General features: G+C 41.3%; 1 protein-coding gene across 2 annotated transcripts in view; it reads left to right on the forward strand.

Moving 5' to 3' along the window:
- Positions 1-23,137, forward strand: part of si:dkey-256h2.1 (uncharacterized protein LOC337520 homolog) — a 314,605-nt gene that overhangs the window by 108,952 nt on the left and 182,516 nt on the right. For both annotated transcript variants that reach the window (XM_068009788.1, XM_068009780.1), the window contains exons 5-6: positions 82-222; positions 2,508-2,629. In XM_068009788.1, coding sequence (XP_067865889.1) covers positions 82-222; positions 2,508-2,629 — 263 coding nt within the window. The remainder of the gene's footprint in view (positions 1-81; positions 223-2,507; positions 2,630-23,137) is intronic.

Here is a 23,137-nt window from a genome sequence, read left to right on the forward strand (position 1 = left end):
CACTGCTGCAGGAGTGGCATTAATAATCAAAGTACTGCATCATTGTTTTCATTACACTTGTTCAATTGCTTTTTCATGCAGAAATCATACCAAAGTGAACGTGACCTTCCAGCACACCCCTTCGCCTAATTTTTTCTTTGGAATTGACATGGAGAGAAGATTGTCAGAATCGGGTTGGTTCCTCTATCCGACATTTAATTTTGTTGTCTGGCAAGCTGAATGGTAAGGAACCACTAAATATTAAACAGATCTCCTTTTCATCATTTTGGTTGGAAACCTCTGAAAACAAAAAGTTATAGTTTTAAAATAACAATTTTCAAAGTCATTTTTGTGGTTCAATTTTACATTTTTATTCTCCATTTAATTTTGCTTCCAGCAAATCTGCCTGTCAAATTTAGGAAACCTAGGAAGCAGGACCATCGGAAGAATTTAATATTCTAATAAAATTTAGAATAATTTACCTTTCTCGATATTAAAAAAATAAATTCATCATTTTTTTCCATTTGAGGGGGCACCTTGAATTTAATTAATTCCTTTGTTGTCCTTGAATATTGCATTGTACACAATCCCTAAAAGCAGATGGCAAACCTGCTTCCAGACCTCTACAGAATTCCACTGTAAAACTTGCTATGAGGAAATATGGGCGTGGCTTCGTGAGATTGTTAACAAAAGTACAAGTGCACAAAACCTTGGGAGTTAGACAATGAGTCAGTACAAAGGGAATGTACTTTGGCAGGATGTGACAAGTGGATCTGTACTGGCTTTTGATTTTGATTTAGAGATACAGCACTGAAACAGGCCCTTCGCCCCACCGAGTCTGTGCCGACCATTAACCACCCATTTATACTAATCCTGCACTAATCCTACACTAATCCCATATTCCTACCACATCCTCACCTGTCCCTATATTCCCCTACCACCTACCTATACTAGGGGCAATTTATAATGGCCAATTTACCTATCAACCTGCAAGTCTTTTGGCTGTGGGAGGAAACCGGAGCACCCGGAGGAAACCCACGCAGACACAGGGAGAACTTGCAAACTCCACACAGACAGTACCCAGAATTGAACCCAGGTTGCTGGAGCTGTGAGGCTGCGGTGCTAACCACTGCGCCACTGTGCCGCCCACAATCAATGATTGTATATCAATGATTTGGATGAAGGAATAGAAGGTTCTACACACAAGTTTTAAGAGACTGTAGGAATCTATAGATGGAAGCAGAAAGTTAAACAGGGACATAGACCCATGATGCACATAAAATTCTTTGAGGGCTAGACAGGGTAGTGAGTTGGTAAAACTAGCAGATAGAGTTCCGTGTTGGGAAGTGTGAGGTCATACACTTTGGATTCAAGTATAACAAATTGAAATATTTTCTTGGGGTCTAGGAGTTGTGGAGAAGCGTATGAGGCTGCTGACTAGCAGTTATTTTCCTAAGATCAGAGGGGAGACCTGATTTTACCTCAGGGTGGGAATTGGGTGGATGGGGAGGTGGGATGAATGTCAAACTCTGATTTCAGCAATGTGAGACCTGGGCGATTTTATCTCCTGGACTTGATGTGCATGTCCCCAGTAAGCTGCCCACGCAGATAAGGGGGAATGTGCCAGCTGGCTGGTGAACAGGGGCTTTATTTTGGGCAACAGAAGGCCACTAGCTGGGGCCAAAGAAACTCTGATAAGTTGTGGGAAGAGGGTTTTGGGATGATCTGGAGTTCAGCAAGGGGCAGAGGAGGCCAGCACATTCCTTGTTGGACTTGGCGGAGAAATTCCGTACCTCCTGGCACCACAACGCAAGTAAAATTAAGTGCAAAGGAATTATCTGTTAAGGCCTTTTCTGCCCTAGGATCCTCTTCCCGCAATCTTTGCATGGTGGGGAATTCACAGAAGCTTCCCACTTAGGCCACCAGTTAAAATGAACCAGATCCGTATATTTAAAGAAGGACCCTTTTGGCTTCAGGTGGATGTCTTTGTTGCTTGCTCAGAAGAGCAGGTTAAAATTTCAGACATGGTCAATAGAGTGGGACTTCATTGGGTACGTCACCCAGCTGTTTTTAACTGCCTGCCTGGTTTCCACCTGGCTGGGTAAGTTAAAATTGCCTCTTTGGTCTCTGCATGAGGGAGGGAAAAAGAAGTAGAAATTCTTCTCTCATGCCTTCCCTATGTTAAATCATGATTAAACTATATTCCTAAGCAGCGCAAATGCTTTACAGTTAAATGGGTACAGAAATTCTTTGAACACTTGCATGATTTTCTTCGACATTAGAAATCACAAATGTAATGCATTTATTTGAATTCTTTGCCTGTTGGTAGATTTTTACAGGAATTTCAGGGAATCTATTTTCTGAAAGTGTGTTTTCTATTTTTGAGTAACATATACGTAAATATCAAGAATTTCCATAGCTTTCTACAGGAGGTGGAGGTATATGAATTTTAACAGTATGAAATAGAATATGCAAAAACTTCACGATCATGGCAACTGAATTTAGTAATTATTTGCTTTTTCAACAAGGTTTATTTACATGAAAAACCTGAATGAAAAGCTTCAGACGCCAGCTACCATAATAAATGTGTTCAATGACACTGTAATGCAAGGGAAGAAGGGAGCTGCAGCAATTATTGAACTTCCAGAAGGTAATGTAATTAATATTTTCCAAAGCCGTGTTTCTACAATGCCAGTTATAACAATATTTCCACTGACTAGATCTACCTCCAATTCCAAATATTTCTTGTGCTGTTTCTAGTAGACTAATAACATTTAAGGATTAATTTTCTGGCTCTCCACTCCTAGCAGGGACAAGTTAGTTAATTACACAAAGACTGCCCTTCCTATACATAGAAACATAGAAAAGAGGAGCAGAAGTAGGCCATTTGGACCTTCAGGCCTGCTCTGTCATTCAAAAAAGATCATGGCGGATTGTCTAATTCAGTACCCTGTTCCCGCTTTCTCCCCATATCCCTTGATCCCTTTGGCACTATATAAATAGATCCCTCAGTAACTGGAAACAGTCCTATCCCTTCATATTTTTAAGCACTTCCATCAAATCGCTTCATAAACTCTTCTTTTCCAATGAAAGCATTCCCAATTTTTCAAGAATTCCTTTCCACTAGTCTTGCCTCTACCCCGCAGCATCTTAGGGAATCTGTCCGGTATTCGGTCTAGATGAGCCTTCAGTGAAACATTGGGAACATAGAAGCCATCATCTCCATTCTTTGGGTGAATCACAGTGCATCTTCCTTACTTAAGACAGCAGTGAGATTTAAATAACATTTTATTTGATGTGATGTAAAACTGCATTCATCAATCATGTAAAAATGCAGGCACAATTTTAGACAATGCTATGTTGATTGACTGCTTCAAAAAAACTGGATAAATATTTAAGAATAGGATTGATGATTATAACAAGGACAGGCATAGATGATCACATTTCTGTACGCACAATAGTTCTTGTATGGCAGGGACCGTGTATGATTCATCTGCGAAGTACAATTTGTCAGAGTTGAACACAGTGGGCTGCAGAAATTAATATCGGGAGTTTTGTTTGATTAACTTCACATGGTCAAGGAGAAATTTCACTGAACTATGTTGTTTTCACAGGATGCTTGGTCACATCCTTCAGGAGATTAGATACATTGGGTAGAATATATGATAGGAAAAATTAAGCACGGTTTGTGGAGGAAATAGACTTGGTGGGGTGATCATTATTTCACATATCATACTTTATGTGGCATGTTTCAACAAGGATATTAAGCAAAGGTGAACAGTTGTTAAATGGGGGAAGGGTGGCCCCTCGGCAAAAATGGAATAGGGAAAGAATTTGTATGATTATTAAAAATTTCCAACAGATATGAAGCTGTAAGGATAATCAAATACTTGGATACATGCGAAAGACATTTGACTGAATTGATGCACTTTATTTTAGTCTTGTATAGATCATCATTGATGCCATATTTGAAATATTGGTAGGAATCCTGATTGTGGAAGGACATCCGTTTGTTGGAAAAGAGTGACGTGGATGATTCCAGCAGTTTAGGATCAGCTCATTTTTGTTGGAACACAAATTATTTGAATGCGAGAGGGCATGTCATCGAGTTACTTTGAGGCGAAAGCACAGAAGCAGGCCAATTGGTGTTTATGCTTCACATGAGCCTCCTACCATTATTCTTTATCTAACCCTATCAGCATACCCTTCTATTACTTTCTCCCTAATGTGCTTATGTAGCTTCCCCTTAAATACATCTATGCTATTTGCCTCAACTATTTCTTGTGGTAACCTGTTTCACATTTTATCACTCTTTGGGTAAAGATGTTTCTCCTGAATTTCCTATTGAATTTATTAGTGCCGTTAGCTTCATTCTCGCACACAAGTGGAAACATTGTGTATCTTATCAAACCCTTTCATAATCTTAAAGCTCTCTATCAGGTCACCCCACAGCCTTCTCTTTTCTAGAAAAAAGAGCCCTAGCCTGCTCATTTGTTGTTGATACTTATAGCCTCTCAGTTCTGCTATCATCCTTGTGAATCTTTTTTGCACCTTCTCCAATGCTTCACTATCCTTTTTATAATATGGTCTAACCAAGGTTCTACAAAGGTTTAAAATGACTTTCCTGCTTTTCAATCCAGTCCCTCTAGAAATGAGCCCCAATGCTTTGTTTGCTTTTTCAATGCCATTAATTAACCTGTGTCGCTACTTTTAGTGATTTCTATATCGGTATCCCTAGATCCTTGTTCCTATGCTCCATTTAAGACTCTTATTATCCAAAGCATATGTGGTTTCCTCATTATTCCTAGCAAAATACACCACCTCACATTTATCTGTATTGAAACTCTGTATTGCCAATTAAACACACATTCTGCAAGTTTATTAATATCTTCTTGTATTTTGTTACATTTTTCCTTTGTGTTAACTATGCTCCCCAGTTTGGTGTTGTTTGCAAATTTAGTAATTGAACTTCCAAGTTCCCAAGTCCAAATGGTTAATGTGGAATATGAACAACAGTGTTCCCAGCACCGATTCCTGTGGAACACCACTTCCCACCTTTTGTCAGTCTGAGGAGCTGTCCTTAAACGCTACTCTCTGTTTTATCTTTTACAGCCAGCTTGCTATCCATTCTGCTGCCTGTCCCCCACCTCCACATGCTCTGAACTATGTCATGAGTCTACTTGCAGTACCTTTATTGAAGGCCTTTTGAAAATTGAAATATATTACATCTACTACATTACCTTTGTCTACTCTTTCTCTTACTTCATAAAATTCAATATGGTTGGTAAAACATGACCTTCCCTTTTCAAATCTCTGCTGACTGTTCAGTTTCTAGATGCTTTTCTATTCAATTTTCTTTCACAGGTCACTGTTGGGAGTGCTTTACAGTCGCTACAAAATAGGACAGAGTATACATCAAGAAATAATGGGGACTTTAAAGAAAGGTATGACAATAATCGTGGGTGATTTTAATCTTCAAATCAATTGGCAAAGGTAGCCTGGAGGATGAGTTCATTGAGTGTATTCGAGACAGTTTTTTAGAACAATATGTTCTAGAACCTACCAGGGACCAAGTTATTTTGGACCTGGCAATGTGTAATAAGACAGGATTAATTACAGACCTCAGTAAAGGATCCTCTAGGCAAAAGTGATCATAACACAATAGAATTTCATATTCAGGTTGAGGATGAGAAATGTGGGTCCATAACCAGTGTTTTACCCTTGTAATTGCCTTTATTTAAGTTTATGAAGACAGAATTGGCTAAAGTAGACTGGGAAAATAGGTTAAAAGGTAAGACAGTAGAGAAGCAGTGACAGATATTTCAGGAGATATTTCATAACTCTCAAGAAAGATATATTCCATTGAGGAAGAAAAAATCTACTAGAAGGATGCACTATCTGTGGCTAACTAAGGAAGTTAAGGGTGGTATCAAATAGAAAGAAAAGACATACAATGCTGCAAAAATTAGTGGTAAGCCAGAAGATTGGGAAAATTTTATAAACCAGCAAAGGATGACTTAAAAAAAAATAAAGAGGTGGAAATTGGAGTATGAGAGAAAACTAACAAGAAATATCAAAACAACCAGTAAAAGCTTCTACAAATATATAAAAAGGAAAAGAGTAGCTAAAGTGAACATTGGACCTTCAGAGGGTGAGACTGGGAAATTAATGATGGGAAACCAGGAAATGGCAGAGCCTTTGAACAAGTATTTTGTATCTGTCTTCACAGTAGAAGACACAAAAAGTAGTGTAGAAAATCAGGAGGCAAAAGGGAGGGATTAATGTAAAACAATCACTATAACTAGAGAAAAGTAATGGAATACTAATGGGGCTAAAGGCTGACAGGTCCCCTGGACCCGATGGCCTGCATCTGTGGGTCTTAAAGAAAGTGGCTGCAGTGATAGTGGATGCATTGGGAGGAGTCTTCCAAAATTCCCTAGATTCTGGAAAGGTCCCAGAGGATTGAAAAACTGCAAATGTAACATTCCTGTTCAAGAAAGGAGGGAGACAGAAAGCAGGAAACTATAGGTAGTTAGCCTAATGTCTGTTGTTGGGAAAATAGTAGAATCCATTATTAAAGAGGTAGTAGCAGGACATCTAGAAAATCACAAAAAAACAGGCAGAGTCAACATGGTTTTGTGAAAAGGAAATTGTGTTTGACAAATTTATTACAGTTCTTTGAGGATGTACCAAGCAGGGTGGATAAAGGGAAACCAGTAGACCAAGTGTATTTGGATTTCTAAAGGCATTCGATGAGGTGCCACAAAAAAAGTTACTACACAAGCTAAAAGCTCATGGTGTTGGGGGTAATATATTAGCATGGATAGAGGACTGGCTAACTAACACAAAACAGAAAGTGTGGATAAGTGGGTCATTTTCAGGATAGCAAACTGTAACTAGTGGAGTGCCACAGGGATCAGTGTGGGGGCCACAACTATTTATGATCTATATTATTATTATGACCTACGTTATTACTTGGATGAAGGGACCGACTATATTGTAGCCAAATTTGTAGACAATATGAAGATAGGTAGGAAAGCAAGTTGTGAGGATGATACAAAGAGTCTGCAAAGGGATTATAGGTAGGTTAAGTGAGTGGGCAAAAATTGAGCAGATGGAGGAAAATATGAGTGTCTTGCTAGCTGCCACCCGCCCAAGCATATTAATTTCACCACATGAACATTACATTTCAAACTGTTGTTGAAGTGAAGAAAGGACTTGTTTTAAAAAATTGCCAGATCTAAGCTGGAAAGACATTTGCATATTAACAGACAATGTTTGGGAGGACAAAGCAGCCATTCCCTGACATATTCAACCCACAATGGACTTTTGATCACCAGACGTTGAAGGTGGGGGAGCTCACATTCCAGGTTGACTGCTAAGGTGGCCGAATACACAAACGGACATGGTCAAACCAGCTAGCCACATGACTAACCTGCGGGGCAACCTGAGGTTTTTGAATTTCTACAAACAGTTTGGGCTGAAAGCAGAATGCTCCTGGACTGAAAAGATCTCTCCTGGCTGGCTTGCCACAGTCTCTCCTGTCTTCCTGCTCCCATCTCGTTCTCACAAGCCTCTGAATCCACTGAAGACACATGAATCCCAAGAGGGAAAAGTCTGCTACAGCGAACAAGGTTTAAGAAGAATACTGGGCCCCAACAAAAAGCAAGATCTACCTACCATCAAGGACGCTACAGTGAGCTCGAAGAACTGTAACAAATATTGCCTCAAACTTTTCCATTTTATTTCTCTTCTGCTCTTTTCTGTCTCTGTTTGCATGTGTGTATCGCGTATGCATGCTAGCATGGGCGCATCATGTATCCATAGGTGTTAACCGAATTGGAGTTTAATAAATTTAATTGGAATTAAAATTTAATAAATCTCAACTTTTCTTCTTTAAACCTAAGAAAGCCTGTTTGTGCTGGTTTCTTTGCTTTATAATTGGAAAGCGGTGAACAAGGATTCACCAAGGGGGAGCTAAAAACTGTGTGTTTAAAAAATAAAACCCTGTTATGTTAAGACCAGGCGACGGCTGAAAGAGAACCCTAGACCTCTTTCTCACCTGGTTGTAACAATGAGGTTGTTCACTTTGGCAGGAAGAATAGAAAAGCAGAATATTATTTAAATGGAGAGAGACTGCAGAATGCTGCGGTACAGAGGGACCTGGGTGTTGGTACATGAATCGCAAAAAGTCAACGTACAGCTACGGCAAGTAATTAGGAAGACAAATGGAATGTTGGCCTTTATTGCAAGGGTGATGGAATATAACAGTAGGGAAGTCTTGCTACAACTGTACAGGGCATTGTTGAGACTGCACTGAGCGTGTACAGTTTTGGCCACCTTATTTAAGGAGGGACATACTTGTAATGGAAGCAGTTCAGAGAAGGTTCTCTCGGCTAATTTGTGAGATGAGGGGTTTGTCTTATAAGGAAAGGTGAGTAGTTTGGGCCCACACTCATTGGAGTTTAGAAGATTGAGAGATGATCTTATTGAAAGGTATAAGATTCTGAGGGGGCTTGACAGGGTAGATGCTGAGAAGATGTTTCCCCTTGTGGGGGTATCTAGAACTAGGGGACACAGTTTCAAAATAAGGGATGTCCCATTTAAGATGGGGATGAGGAAGATGTTCTTCACTCAGAGGGTTGTTAGTGTTTGGAATTCTGTTCCTCAGCGAGCAGTGGAGGCTGGGTCATTGAATATATTCAAGGCTGAGTTATACAGATTTTTGATTGACAAGGGAGTCAAGTGTTATAGGAGCAGGCAGGAAAGTGGATTTAAGGCCACTATCAGATCAGCCATGGTCTTATTTCGTGGCGGAGTAGGCTCAAGGGACTGAATGGCCTACTCTATTTCTTATGTTCTTATGTTCTTTCCTACCATTGATAAGCTTGACAGGGTAGATGCTGAGAAGATGTTTCCCCTTGTGGGGTATCTAGAACTAGGGGACACAGTTTCAAAATAAGGGATGTCCCATTTAAGATGGGACCATTGTATTCCTACCATTGTATCGTTCCCTGGAATTGTCATATCCCCCTTTTTAAATATAGGAATAATCAGATCTTCAAAATGCTGCGAAGCATAGATAATGAAAATGAAAGCAAGCCATTTAACTTGGCGCATACAGGCTCAAAATAGGGGTGTTATGGGATATGTTTCAACAGGATTCTCCTGATCCTAGCATGTGGAAATATAAATATGAAGACAGACCTGAAAAATTGGGTCTTTTTGTACGAACAATGCTGATCATGTGTCAATATAATAGAACTATTTAAAATTATGAAAGAATGGGAGAGAGTTGATAGAAGCAGAGTGTTTTCAGTAGTTAAGGGATCAAGACCTAGAGAACATAGATAGGAGATCAGATGCAAGCATTTTAGCACAGAAGTTAGCTGAATACTTTGTTTTCTCTCTACATTATTTAAGGAGATAGATTTTTCAGAGAAATTACAGTTTTCACTCGGGTCATTGTGCTACTTAGCAAGGTGAAGGGTATAATTAAAACTCAAATGGCTTTATAGACAGTAACCACATTATACAACAGCGAAAATGGTCCATAAGTAATGCCCATGGAGAAATTAATACTGACTTTTAACCCTCTATTATAAAATATAAAGCCTGTCATTAGTAATATGGCTAATTGGCCATTGTTATGTTATTTCCTAGCTATCACATAGTGGCAGCTTCCTGACAATTACCTCTTAGCACATTTAGCCCCAAATTACGTCACTTTATGTCCCGTACAGCATTAGTATTTGATCCAGAGGTTATTCTTAAATTAATAGTTTACATTTGGCTTACTGCCACTTAAGCTATTAACTGGGATTGCTAAAGGTAGCAACTGAATTAAGCTGCCTAGAAGGTGCTACTCTTGTGTTACGTGTTGAATCTGGGACTTTGACAAAAAAATAAACTTTCGATAGCTCCAGGAATGGCAAGACATAGTGGTCAGTATATTGATAGAGCTGGATTATCCTCAGCGCCAGTATTACTGGTGTTAACCTGGCGGGATGGGCGTTATGATGGCAGCTTTGCTGCTGATCCAATCACATTTCTCAATGTCAGCTTAATTTGGAATTTTTAGTGAGCTCCTGCTTATATTCCTGTCTGCATGGAGGAGTCTGCCATGGTAGGGCAGGAGAATCACTATTGTTGCAGGCCTTCGATTCCTGCAACTACCTGGGCGGAAGGAGGAGTGCAGCCTGTGAGGAACTTGGCAAAACCTACTGGTAAGGAGCAGTGCTTTGATTGTTCTGCCATTGATTGCACTCACTGGGTTTCACTGTTTAATTTTGAAATACCTTCTATTGGCCATAGCAACACTGGACCTCAGTGTAATAATTGTGTTACTGATGTTCAGTGATGCTCAAGTCATTATGAGAGATCCACCATTGGCATGCTGTTCTCCCTTCACCAGCTACAGGAGAAATGTCATGAACAACAGATGCCCCTCCATGTTGCTTTCATAGATCTCACCAAAGCCTTTGACCTCGTCAGCAGACGTGGTCTCTTCAGATCGGATGTCCACCAAAGCTGCTAAGTATCATCACCTCATTCCATGACAATATGAAAGGCACAATTCAGCATAGTGGTGCCTCATCAGACTCCTTTCCTATCCTGAGTGGCGTGAAACAGGGCTGTGTTCTCGCACCTACATTGTTTTGGGATCTTCTTCTCACTGCTGCTCTCACATGCGTTTAAGTCTGCAGAAGAAGGAATTTTCCTCCACACAAGATCAGATGGCAGGTTGTTCAACCTTGCCCGTTTTAGAGCGAAGACCAAAGTACAGAAGGGCCTTATCAGGGAACTCCTCTTTGCTGACGATGCTGCATTAACATTCCACACAGAAGAGTGTCTGCAGAGACTCATCGACAGGTTTGCGGCTGCCTGCAACTAATTTGGCCTAACCATCAGCCTCAAGAAAACGAACATCATGGGACGGGACATCAGGAATGCTCCATCCATCAATATCAGTGACCATGCTCTGGAAGTGGTTCAAGAGTTCACCTACCTAGGCCCAACTATCACCAATAACCTGTCTCTCGATGCAGAAATCAACAAGCGCATGGGAAAGGCGTCCGCTGCTATGTCCAGACTGGTCAAGAGGGTGTGGGAAAATGGCGAACTGAACCGGAACACAAAAGTCCGAGTGTTTCAAGCCTGTGGGTATCTTGTTCTATGACAGCGAGGCCTGGACAACGTATGTCAGCCAAGAGCGACATCTCAATTCATTCCATCTTTGCTGCCTCCGGAGAATCCTTGGCATCAGGTGGCAGGACCGTATCTCCAACATAGAAGTCGTCGAGGCACCCAACATCCCCAGCATATACATCCTACTGAGTCAGCGGCGCTTGAGATGGCTTGGCCATGTGAGCCATATGGAAGATGGCAGGATCCCCAAGGACGCATTGTACAGTGATCTCGTCACTGGTATCAGACCCACCGGCCGTCCATGTTTCCACTTTGAAGACGTCTGCAAACACGACATGAAGTCCTATGACATTGACCACAAGTCGTGGGAGTCAGTTGCCAGTGATCGCCAGAGTTGGCGGACAGCCATAAAGGCGGGGCTAAAGAGTGGCGAGTCGAAGAGACTTAGCAGTTGGCAGGAAAAAAGACAGGAGAGAACCAACTGTGTAACAGCCCCGACAGCCAATTTTATATGCAGCGCCTGTGGAAGAGTCTGTCACTCTAGAATTGTCCTTTATAGCCACTCCAGGCGCTGCTTCACAAACCACTGACCACCTCTAGGCACTTACCCATTGTCTCTCGAGACAAGGAGGCCAAAGAAGAAGAGGAGGAGAAGAAAGGAGATGTTCAGTGATGTGCAAGTCATTATGATGGAAAATGTGATGTCTGATGTCATCCCAGTATTATTGCCTTTTGTGACTATGTCAGTACACATTTGGGTGGGTGCCCCTGCCATCTGACATCACTTCTGTTGAAACAGACTACATGAAATCATGTAGTAAGTGTCAGAAAGGCCATGTTACAGCTTTTTGACTGATCTTTCTTCCTCACCTGCTGAAACACTGACCAAAATTAGGCAGTAATTCCTTGAAAATCCTGTACATAATTAGAATGGATGCACATTACGAGGCATACTAAATTGGCGAGCAGGAAAAGACCAGCTGGTCCATTAAGCCTACCCCATACACCACATTGGCTTCTGGAGCATCATGACAAGATATTTCCTACCTTCAGCTCCCTCTCCACGCCCCCATCCACCCGCTGCCGCAGCATGTAGTCTCATGGGACAGACAATTTAACAATTGATTTCATTGAAATTTTTTGACTAAAATGTGGCGCAGTGGCTAGCACCGCAGCCTCACAGCTCCAGCGACCCAGGTTCGGTTCTGGGTACTGCCTGTGTGGAGTTTGCAAGTTCTCCCTGTGACCGCGTGGGTTTCCTCCGGGTGCTCCGGTTTCCTCCCACATGCCAAAGACTTGCGGGTTGATAGGTAAAGTGGCCATTGTAAAAAAAAGAATTGCCCCTAGTGTAGGTAGGTGGTAGGAGAATTGAGGGAAGGTGGGGATGTGAGAGGGAAAAATGGGATTAATATAGGATGAGTATAAATGGGTGGTTGATGGTCGGCACGGACTTGGTGGGTCGAAAGGCCTGTTTCAGTGCTGTATCTCTCTATGACTCTAAGGTTCACTTTAATGTATGTGGATGATATGGACATTGTATGCTGTGAGTAAATTGTGAAGTTCTTCTTTTTCATTAGAATTATTAATGAGTAGATGGCACCCAGTAAATTACTTCTGAATAACTTTTCTGACAAGCACAGTCTTGACTATTTGCAATGACAGATCCCAGCATCTGTTTGCCCAGACCAAAATGCAGCATGCATAACTGCTTTTAGGTTTCTGCGATCAGCTCCTGGGTGCTCCAAAGTGGCAGCTCATTAAAATTTATTGAGCCACTCTAGTATGCACTAGCTTTGTCATATCAATGATTTCACAGGAGGGACAAAGACCCAATCTGGCAGGTCTCTTAAACAAGTCAGGAAATATTTTGATGCATTTTCAATGGACAGTGCACTCCTCTAGACATTTCTTTGCCTTTCAGTGTGTAAGATTATAATGATAAAAAGAAAGAAGTCATATGGAAATATTTGCAACTACAAGCTAGCTGAAATGGCAGAGGCATTGAACAAATATTTAATGTTTGTCTTCACAGTAGAAAATGCAAATTACATACGAGAAATAGAGGGTAACCAAGGGGCTAATAAGAGTGAGCAACTTAAGGTAATTAGCATCAGCAGAGAAAAAGTATTGGAGAAACTTAACGGACTAAAATCCGACAAATCCCCAGGACCTGAAGGCCTACATCCTAAGGTTGGAAAAGAGGTAGCTGTAGAGATTGTGGATGCACTGGTTATGGTTTTCCAAAATTCCCTGTGTTCTAGAACGGTCCCAGTGGATTGGAAGTTAGCAAGTGTAACTCAAGAAATGAGGGAGAGAGAAAACGGGAAACTGCAGGCCAGTTAGCCTGACATCAGTCATTGGGAAAATGCTAGAATATGATTAAGGAAGTCTTAACAATGCACTTAGAAAATCATGGTATGATCAGAAAAAATCAAAATGGTTTTACGAAAGGGATATTGTGTTTGTCAAATATATTGGAGTTTTTGAGGATGTAACCAGAAGGGTAGATAAAGGGGAGCCAGTAGATGTAGTATACTTGGATTTCAAAAAGGCATTTGATAAGGTGCCACGAGAAGATTAATACGTACATACGAACATATGAACATACGAATTAGGAGCAGGAGTAGGCCACTCAGCTCCTTGAGCCTGCTCCGCCATTCAATAAGATCATGGCTGATCTGATTGTAGCCTCGACTGCACATTCCTGCCTACCCCCGATAACTTTTCACCCCCTTGCTTATCAAGAATTTATCTACCTCTGTCTTAAAAATATTTAAAGACTCTGTTTCCACTGCCTTTTGAGGAACAGTGTTTCAAAGACTCACAACTCTCTGAGAGAAAAAGATTTCTCCTTATCTCTGTCTTAAATGGATGATCCCTTATTTTTAAATAGTGACCTCTCGTTCTCAATTCTCCCACGAGGGGAAACATCCTTTCCACATCCACCCTGTCAAGGCCCCTCAGGATCTAGTATGTTTCAATCAAGTCGCTTCTTACACTTCTAAACTCCAGCCTGTCCAACCTTTCCTCATAAGACAAGCTGTCCATTTCAGGTATTAGTTTAGTAAACCTTCTCTGAACTGCTTCCAAATTATTTACATCCTTCCTTAAATAAGGAAGTACTCCAGATGTGGTCTCACCAATTCCCTGTATAACTGAAGCATAACCTCCCTACTTTTGTATTCAATTCCCCTCGCAATAAACAATAACATTCTATTAGTTTTCCTAGTTATTTGCTGTACTTGCATACTAACCTTTTGTGATTCATGCAGTAGGACACCCAGATCCCTCTGCATCTCCGAGCTCTGCAATCTTTCACCATTTAGATAATATGCTTTTTTATTCTTCCTGCCAAAATAGGCAATCTCACATTTTCCCACATTATACTCCATTTGCCAGATCTTTGCCCACTCACTTAACCTATCTATATCCCTTTGTAGCCTCTTTCTGTCCTCTTCACAACTTACTTTCCTACCTATCTTTGTGTCATCAGCAAATTTAGCAACCATACCTTCAGTCCCTTCATCCAAGTCATTTATATAAGTTGTAAAAAATTGAGGCCCCAGCACTGATCCCTGCGGCACACCACTCATTACATCTTGCCAACCAGAAAATGACCCATTTATGCCTTCTATCTGTTCCCTGTTAGCTAGCCAATCTTCTCTCCATGCCAATATGTTACCCCCTACACCATAAGCTTTTATTTTCAATGATAATCTTTGATGTGGCACCTTTTCAAATGCCTTCTGGAAATCTAAGTACAGTACATCCACCGTTTCCCCTTTGTCCACAGCACATGTTACTTCTTCAAAAAATTCCAATAACTTGGTGAAACATGATTTCTCTTTCACAAAACCATGTTGACTCTACCTGATTGCCTTGAATTTTTCTAAATGCCCTGCTATATCATCTTTAATAATAGCTTCTAACATTTTCACTAAGACAGAGGCGGCTCAGTGGTTAGCACCGCAGCCTCACAGCTCCAGCGACCTGGGTTCAGTTCTGGGTACTGCCTGTGCGGAGTTTGCAAGTTCTCCCTGTGACCACATGGGTTTCTGCCGGGTGCTCCGGCTTATTTATTTTTTATTTATTTAGAGATACAGCACTGAAACAGGCCCTTTGGCCCACTGAGTCTGTGCTGACCAACAACCACCCATTTATACTAACCCTACAGTAATCCCATATTCCCTACCACCTACCTACACTAGGGGCAATTTACAATGGCCAATTTACCTATTACCTGCAAGTCTTTGGCTGTGGGAGGAAACCGGAGCACCCGGCGGAAACCCACGCGGTCACAGGGTGAACTTGCAAACTCCACACAGGCAGTACCCAGAACTGAACCTGGGTCCCTGGAGCTGTGAGGCTGCGGTGCTAGTCACTGCGCCGCACAGCCAAAGACTTGCAGGTTGATAGGTAAATTGGCCATTGTAAATTGCCCCTAGTGTAGGTAGGTGGTAGGAGAATGGTGGGGCTGTGGTAGGAAATATGGGGATTAATGTAGGATTAGTATAAATGGTGGTTGTTGGTCGGCACAGACTCGGTGGGCCAATGGGCCTGTTTCAGTGCTGTATCTCTCTATGACTGTATGACTCTATGAGATGTTAAGCTAACTGGCCTGTAGTTTCCTGCTTTCTGTCTCCCTCCCTTTTTGAATAAAGGAGTTACATTCGCTATTTTCCAATCTAATGGTACCTTCCCCGAACCTAGGGAATTTTGGAAAATTAAAGCCAATGCATCAACTATCTCATTAGCCACTTCTTTTAAGACCCTAGGATGAAGTCAGTCAGGACTGGTCAGCCTGCAACTCCAACAATTTGCTCAGTACCACTTACTTGGTGATTGTAATTTTCTTGAGTTCCTCCCTCCCTTCCATTTCCTGATTTACAGCTATTTCTGGGATGTTACTTGTATCCTCTATAGTGAAGACTGATTCAAAATACCTGTTCAATTCATCTGCCATCTCCTTATTTTCCATTATTAATTCCCCAGACTCACTTTCGATAGGACCAAAGCTCACTTTATTAACTCTTCCATTTTAATTATCTATCGAAACTCCTACTGTCTGTTTTTATATTTCTAGCTAGCTTTCTCTCAAACTCTAATTTTTCCCTCCTTATCAATCTTTTAGTCATTCTTTGCTGTTTTTTATATTCGGTCCAGCCTTCTGACCTGCCACCCATCTTTGCCAGTTATATGCCTTTTCTTTAAGAAAAGGGCTCATGGAGTTGGGGGTAATATGTTAACATGGACAGACAATTGGTTAACAGACAGGAAGCAGAAAGTAGTGATAAATGGGGCATTTTCAAGTTGGCAGGCTATGACTAGTGGAGTGCCGCGAGGATCAGTGCTGGGGCCTCAACTATTTACAATCTATATTAATGAATTAGATTAAGAGATTGAGAGTAATGTATCTAAATTTGCTGACAATACAAAGCTAGTTAGGAATATTAGCTGTGAGGAGCACACTAAGAAGCTGCAAAGAGATATAGACAGGCTAAGTGAGTGGGCAACAGGTGGCAGATCGAGTATTATGTGGGGAGGTGTGAGGTTGTTCACTTTGGTAGTAAGAATAGAAAAGCAGAATTTTTTTAGGCGTGAAACTTGTAAATGTTGATATTCAGAGGGACTTGAGTTTATTGCACCAGGAACACACAAGGTTAGCGTGCAGTTACAGCAAGCAATTAGGAAGACAAATGGCATGTTGATCTTTATTGCAAGGGGATTGGAGTACAAGAATAAAGAAATCTTGCTACAATTGTACAAGGCTTTGGTAAGATCACACCTGAAGCACTGTGCGCAATTTTGGTTTCCATATTTAAAGAAGGATATACTTGCATTAGAGGCTGTACAGCGAAGGTTCACTAGATTAATTCCTGGGGTGATAGGGTTGTCCTGTGATGAGAGGCTGAGTAAATTCGGTATATACTCTCTGGAGTTTAGAAGAACGAGAGGTCATCTCATTGAAACGTACAAGATTCTGAAAGGGCTCAACAGGATACATGCAGAGAGGTTGTTTCTGCTGGCTGGGGAATCTGGAACATGGAGGCATAGACTCAGATAAGGAACCAATCATTTAGGACTAAGATGAAGAGAAATTTCTTCACTGAAAGGATTTAGAATCTTTGGAATCGTCTAGTGGTTTGTTGATACTCCATCGTTGAATATATTTAAGGCTGAGATAGACAGATTTTTGGCCACTCGGAATCGAGGGATATGAGGAGTGGTTGGGAAAGCGGAGTTGAGGCTGAGGATTAGCCATGATGGTATTGAAGTGTGGAGCAGGCTCGAGGGGCCTTATAGTCTCCTCCTGCTCCTATTTCTTCTATTTTTTATGAAACAGCTCACGAGGAGTGAAGTAATTAATAAGTTAATAGCATGTGTTACAGCATAAATCTTACCTCAAATATTTCTATACAGAATTCTGTATACTTATCTTTTAGCAATATTGTTAATAAAATGAAAGAAAATCAGTTGTTTCCCAGTCAAATTAAGAAAATAATTCAGTGTGGTTTAAGAACAGTGGCATTACCATTCAATGTTTCCATTGTGAAGGTCGTTTGATGGTAGAACAGAACTTCTGCTCAAATGGACCTGCCCCAACCAGTGCCTGAGCCTAAATCAGAATCATTGCATGTTGCAGGTACATATCTCAGCCATTTACAAAGTTGTTGAGATAATGCATCTCCATCACATGCACCCTCCCAGCCACCTTAAATGGTGGGCCTGGAATCAGAGGCAGGTCTCAACCACAAAACAAAAAAGGAACCACTTTTTCGGGATTCTGGTTTTGCAAAAGCAATCAGTTGCTCTGTGATCGATTACTTTCAGAAACTTTTGAATTTTAAATCACCCTTACCAATATTTGTGGTACAGTTTTTTTTTAATCATTCATGGGATGTGGGTGTCACTGGCAAGGCCAGCAGTTATACTACTATAGTCTGTGTGGTGTAGGTACACCCACAGTGCTGTTAGGAAGTTCCAGCATTTTGACCCAGTGATGATGAAGGAATGGTGATATATTTCCAAGTCAGGATGGTGTGTGACTTGGAGGTTAACTTGCAAGAGGTGATACTACCATTCGCAGCTGCTCATGTTCTTGTAGGTGGTAGAGGACATGAGTTTGGAAGGTGGTGTCAAAGGAACTATGGCGAGTTGCTTGCATCCAGTGTTGCAGGAACATAAATGGCAGGAATTACATTGAATGACATATATTTTCCTGACTGGCATGGCATTATAATATTCCAAAAACAAACTACTGCAAACAAATGAACATATGAAAAAGTGTAAGGAGTAAAAACAGCTGATCCGTCAAGTCTCCATTCAGCCACGTTGCAGTTGGTCAACACAACCCCAATGTTCCCTACTCACTAGCAACCATATAATCTCCTGGGAAAGATAGGAATGCAGGTTTTTTAAAAAAAAAAAGCAATTCCTTTCCCACCCTACAAAAGTCATGAAAAATTAGTTCCGGAAGATAATGTTGAAGACAAGGTTCATGATCCCAAAATCAGGCTTACGTTAGTACACTTTGATATCAGCCTCCTCCAGGAACTCTTCTTGCTCCCTTTTAAATGTTTGCAGCAAATCTGCACCAACTACATGTATAACTTATTCTGTGAGAAGAAAATTCTTCTGATATCTAACCAGATTCTCTGCTAACCTAACTTATACGCTGTTCCTTGATCTTCATAGCTTATCTGATTCAAATAATCAAATGTACATATTCACAGTCTAATTATTTATTATTTTATTACATCAATGAAGTCTGCCTGAAGTCAACACTTTCTCTTGAGTAAAAAAGACTTGGCTCTCTGTGCCTGACGTGATAACATGGACTCCATGGGCCGAATGGCCTCCTTCTGTGCAGTAAATGACTCTATAACTAAGAGGTTTTAAACTAGGTGTAATCTGATGACCTTTATCTGAATCTTTCCAGGGCCACTGCATTTCCCACCATGTGAGTGGACAGAACTGGACATAGTATTCTAGATAGGGCTTAATCAAGGTCTTGTAAAGGATACGATGATGATCTTTGTTTTATCTTGGATTGTCGTAGCTATATGTTCTAACACTCTATTTGTTTCTGCTATAGTCTCTCGGCACTGGTTGTATATGCTTCATCACCAGGATTTCTGACTGGCAAAAAAGGGGGTGGAGACCCAGTGTCACTAGATGCTGCCACAAATTTCACCCCCGCCCATCCAGTTTCTTTTGTAATTCCTGAGCTTTTAGCAATTAGTAGCTCTGTTGAAGAATAGGCAATATGAAGTGAATATTGTACAAAAGCAAAAAAGAAAGAAAGAGGAGCAAGCAGAAGGCTAATTGCTACTTTTGAAAGGTTGCACTGGCATAGTAGACTGAAGAAAAATTGATAATATGAGGCATAGAATGGTTATTTTGTAGAATGTTTGTAGAGGCAGAGAATTGCAGCATAGGACCAGTATAGGAAGAGGCAGTAGTTTTTTTCATAATTATATAATTTGCTGATGACTTGTATGTTTCTACTAATGGTGTTTTGCACTGTGGTTTTTTGCACTGTGGTTTTTTGTAGTATATTAAATTTAATGTTAGATGTGAACTAGCTATGTTTTCACAAAAATTTTATTTGTTGTTTGGAGGTTAATGGCTCATTTGAAACCCATTAATTGTCCTGAGGAAAAACAAGCTGTATAATTATGGTTTGATTTCTAAGAATATTATAATAGAGGGATAATTTATTTTCTTTGTAGATGCGGAAAGCATTGTTAGAGATGTCAAAAATGGAAAAACATCTGCTTGGGGGCTGTACAGATGATGATTACTGTTTAAGAAGGATGACAGATCATCATAAATACATATATTAAGCATAGTTTGTTTTTGATTGATTACTGTTTGGTCATATATAGGAGCTGCAGAAAAAATATGTTGATAAGGAAGAAAAAGAATCAGCCTATGTCCTCTGTGCATACTTCGACAACAACTTATATTTATCTAGTGCTTTTAATGTAATAAAACGTCCCAAGATGCTTCACAGGAGTATTATAAAACAAAATATGACAATGAGCCACATAAGGAGGTATTAGGTCAGACGACCAAAGGCTAGATCAAAGAGGTAGGTTTTACAAAGTGTCTTGAAGGAGGAAAGTGAGGTAGAGAGGCGGAGATGTTTAGGGACAGTATTCCAGAGCTTAGGGCTCTGGGATTTTCTTCTCCCTGCTGCTTTCACATGCGTTCAAATCCTCTGAAGAAGGAATTTTACTCCACACAAGATCAGGGGGCAGGTTGTTCAACCTTGCCCGTCTAAGAGCGAAATCCAAAGTACGGAAAGTCCTCATCAGAGAACTCCTCTTTGCTGACGATGCTGCTTTAACATCTCACACTGAAGAATGCCTGCAGAGTCTCATCGACAGGTTTGCGTCTGCCTGCAATGAATTTGGCCTAACCATCAGCCTCAAGAAAACGAACATCATGGGGCAGGATGTCAGAAATGCTCCATCCATCAATATTGGCGACCACGCTCTGGAAGTGGTTCAAGAGTTCACCTACCTAGGCTCAACTATCACCAGTAACCTGTCTCTAGATGCAGAAATCAACAAGCGCATGGGTAAGGCTTCCACTGCTATGTCCAGACTGACCAAGAGAGTGTGGGAAAATGGCGCACTGACACGGAACACAAAAGTCCGAGTGTATCAGGCCTGTGTCCTCAGTACCTTGCTCTACGGCAGCGAGGCCTGGACAACGTATGCCAGCCAAGAGCGACGTCTCAATTCATTCCATCTTCGCTGCCTTCGGAGAATACTTGGCATCAGGTGGCAGGACTATATCTCCAACACAGAAGTCCTTGAAGCGGCCAACACCCCCAGCTTATACACACTACTGAGTTAGCGGCGCTTGAGATGGCTTGGCCATGTGAGCCGCATGGAAGATGGCAGGATCCCCAAAGACACATTGTACAGCGAGCTCGCCACTGGTATCAGACCCACCGGCCGTCCATGTCTCCGTTATAAAGACGTCTGCAAACGCGACATGAAATCGTGTGACATTGATCACAAGTCGTGGGAGTCAGTTGCCAGCATTCGCCAGAGCTGGCGGGCAGCCATAAAGACAGGGCTAAATTGTGGCGAGTCGAAGAGACTTCGTAGTTGGCAGGAAAAAAGACAGAGGCGCAAGGGGAGAGCCAACTGTGCAACAGCCCCAACAAACAAATTTCTCTGCAGCACCTGTGGAAGAGCCTGTCACTCCAGAATTGGCCTTTATAGCCACTCCAGGCGCTGCTTCACAAACCACTGACCACCTCCAGGCGCGTAACCATTGTCTCTCGAGATAAGGAGGCCCAAAAGAAAAGAAAGCAAAAGAAGGGCCTAGGCAGATGAAGGTGCGGCCACCAATGTTGGAATGATAAAATCAGGCATGCTCAAGACATCAGAATACTTTGGTACAGAATTAGATACTTGATGTGACTTTTTTAATCGAAGCATTTGTGTGCCAATTTTTTTGTGCCAGATTATGGCATAACTGATTGGGTTAGAAGTTGGTTATGGACCATTTTGAACAAAAGTGTGTTCCTGAACTAGGAGGCTCAAAGCTTGCCCTAAATTGGGCATTTAACATAATTTCAAGACTTTGGGTACCAGTGCCTGTCGTGCTTCTAGACACAACTTTCCCATTTCAAGTGGATCAGTTTAAGTCATTATTCTTACCAGCTGCGGCCCTCAGCTAAGTCCAGGATGGTGGTAGAGGGGAGCCAGTACCACAGTTAGGAAATTTCAGACCATCAGAAGCCCTCAGAAATGCTGCTAAGCCAAAAGTAGAAAGAGTATTCTTAAAACAGATACTAAGCCCACCCGATTTGGGGTCAGATGCAGTTTAGGCAGCCTTGAGGTCCACAAGACTGCTTCCTTGTGCATCAGGGTCCAATTTCTCGTTCATTTTTTTTCCTGCCTTTTTGGGTGGGGAGAGGGCATGTGGTGGGTGAGTATCTGTAAACTGAGTTCATATGCAGAGACAATAGTATGCAATGAAAAGGAGAAAGATATTTCTTCAAATATGCAGTTGCATAAGACCTGTGAATCTTTCTTTGTATTATGACATAGAGTATACCAAAACATTTCAAAACATTCCCTGCATTTTGTCTTGTGGCAAGCAACAGTCTTAAATTGTTCTGCTTATAAGCTTGTGCTTTCCAAGATCGTACCTTAATTACTTGTACTCATTTACTTCATTTGGAAATGGCGAGATCATTTTTTTCCATTGGTGTAAGTTTTCATTTTGATGCTTGCTTCTGTCATGGCCACTTAGTGAGGTGTGGGTGGTTCCCACTATTGAACTCCCACCTGACTGCAGCAAGTGTGCTTTGTTATTAGGGTTTCAGCCCTTGGTGTTTTATTTGTCAAATAAACAGACAGCAACAGGTTTTCTTGTAGGTTTAAAACAGAAAATCAATTATTTATTGATCAGTCGCCTTAACCTGATATTGTCACAACCACATCCACTCATGCATTCGCTTGCGCACACACGCACAATGAGACAGATAGAGTCACAGAGTTATACAGCACAGAAACAGGCCCTTTGGCCCATCGTATCCATGCTGGCCATCAAGCACCTATCTATTCTAATCCCATTTTCCAGCACTTGGCCCGTAGCCTTGTATGCTATGGCGTTTCAAGTGCTCATCTAAATACTTGTTAAATGTTGTGTGAGTTCTTGCCTCTACCACCCGTTCAGGCAATGTGTTCCAGATTCCAACCACCCTCTGGGCAAAAATTTTTTTCCTCAAATCTCCTCTAAACCTCCTGTCCCTTACCTTAAATCTATGCCCCCGGTTATTGACCCCTTCACTAAGGGAAAAAGTCTCTTCCTATCTAACCTATTAATGCCCCTCATAATTTTGTATACCTCAATCAGGTCCTCCTTGAGCCTTCTCTGCTCTAAGGAAAACAACCCAAGCCTTTTCAGTCTCTCTTCATAGCTGAAATGCTCCAGCCCAGGCAACATCCTGGTGAATCTCCTCTGCACCCTCTCCAGTGCA

Source organism: Heterodontus francisci, chromosome 2 (assembly GCF_036365525.1).
Source record: "Heterodontus francisci isolate sHetFra1 chromosome 2, sHetFra1.hap1, whole genome shotgun sequence".
NCBI classification, from domain to species: Eukaryota; Metazoa; Chordata; class Chondrichthyes; order Heterodontiformes; family Heterodontidae; genus Heterodontus; species Heterodontus francisci.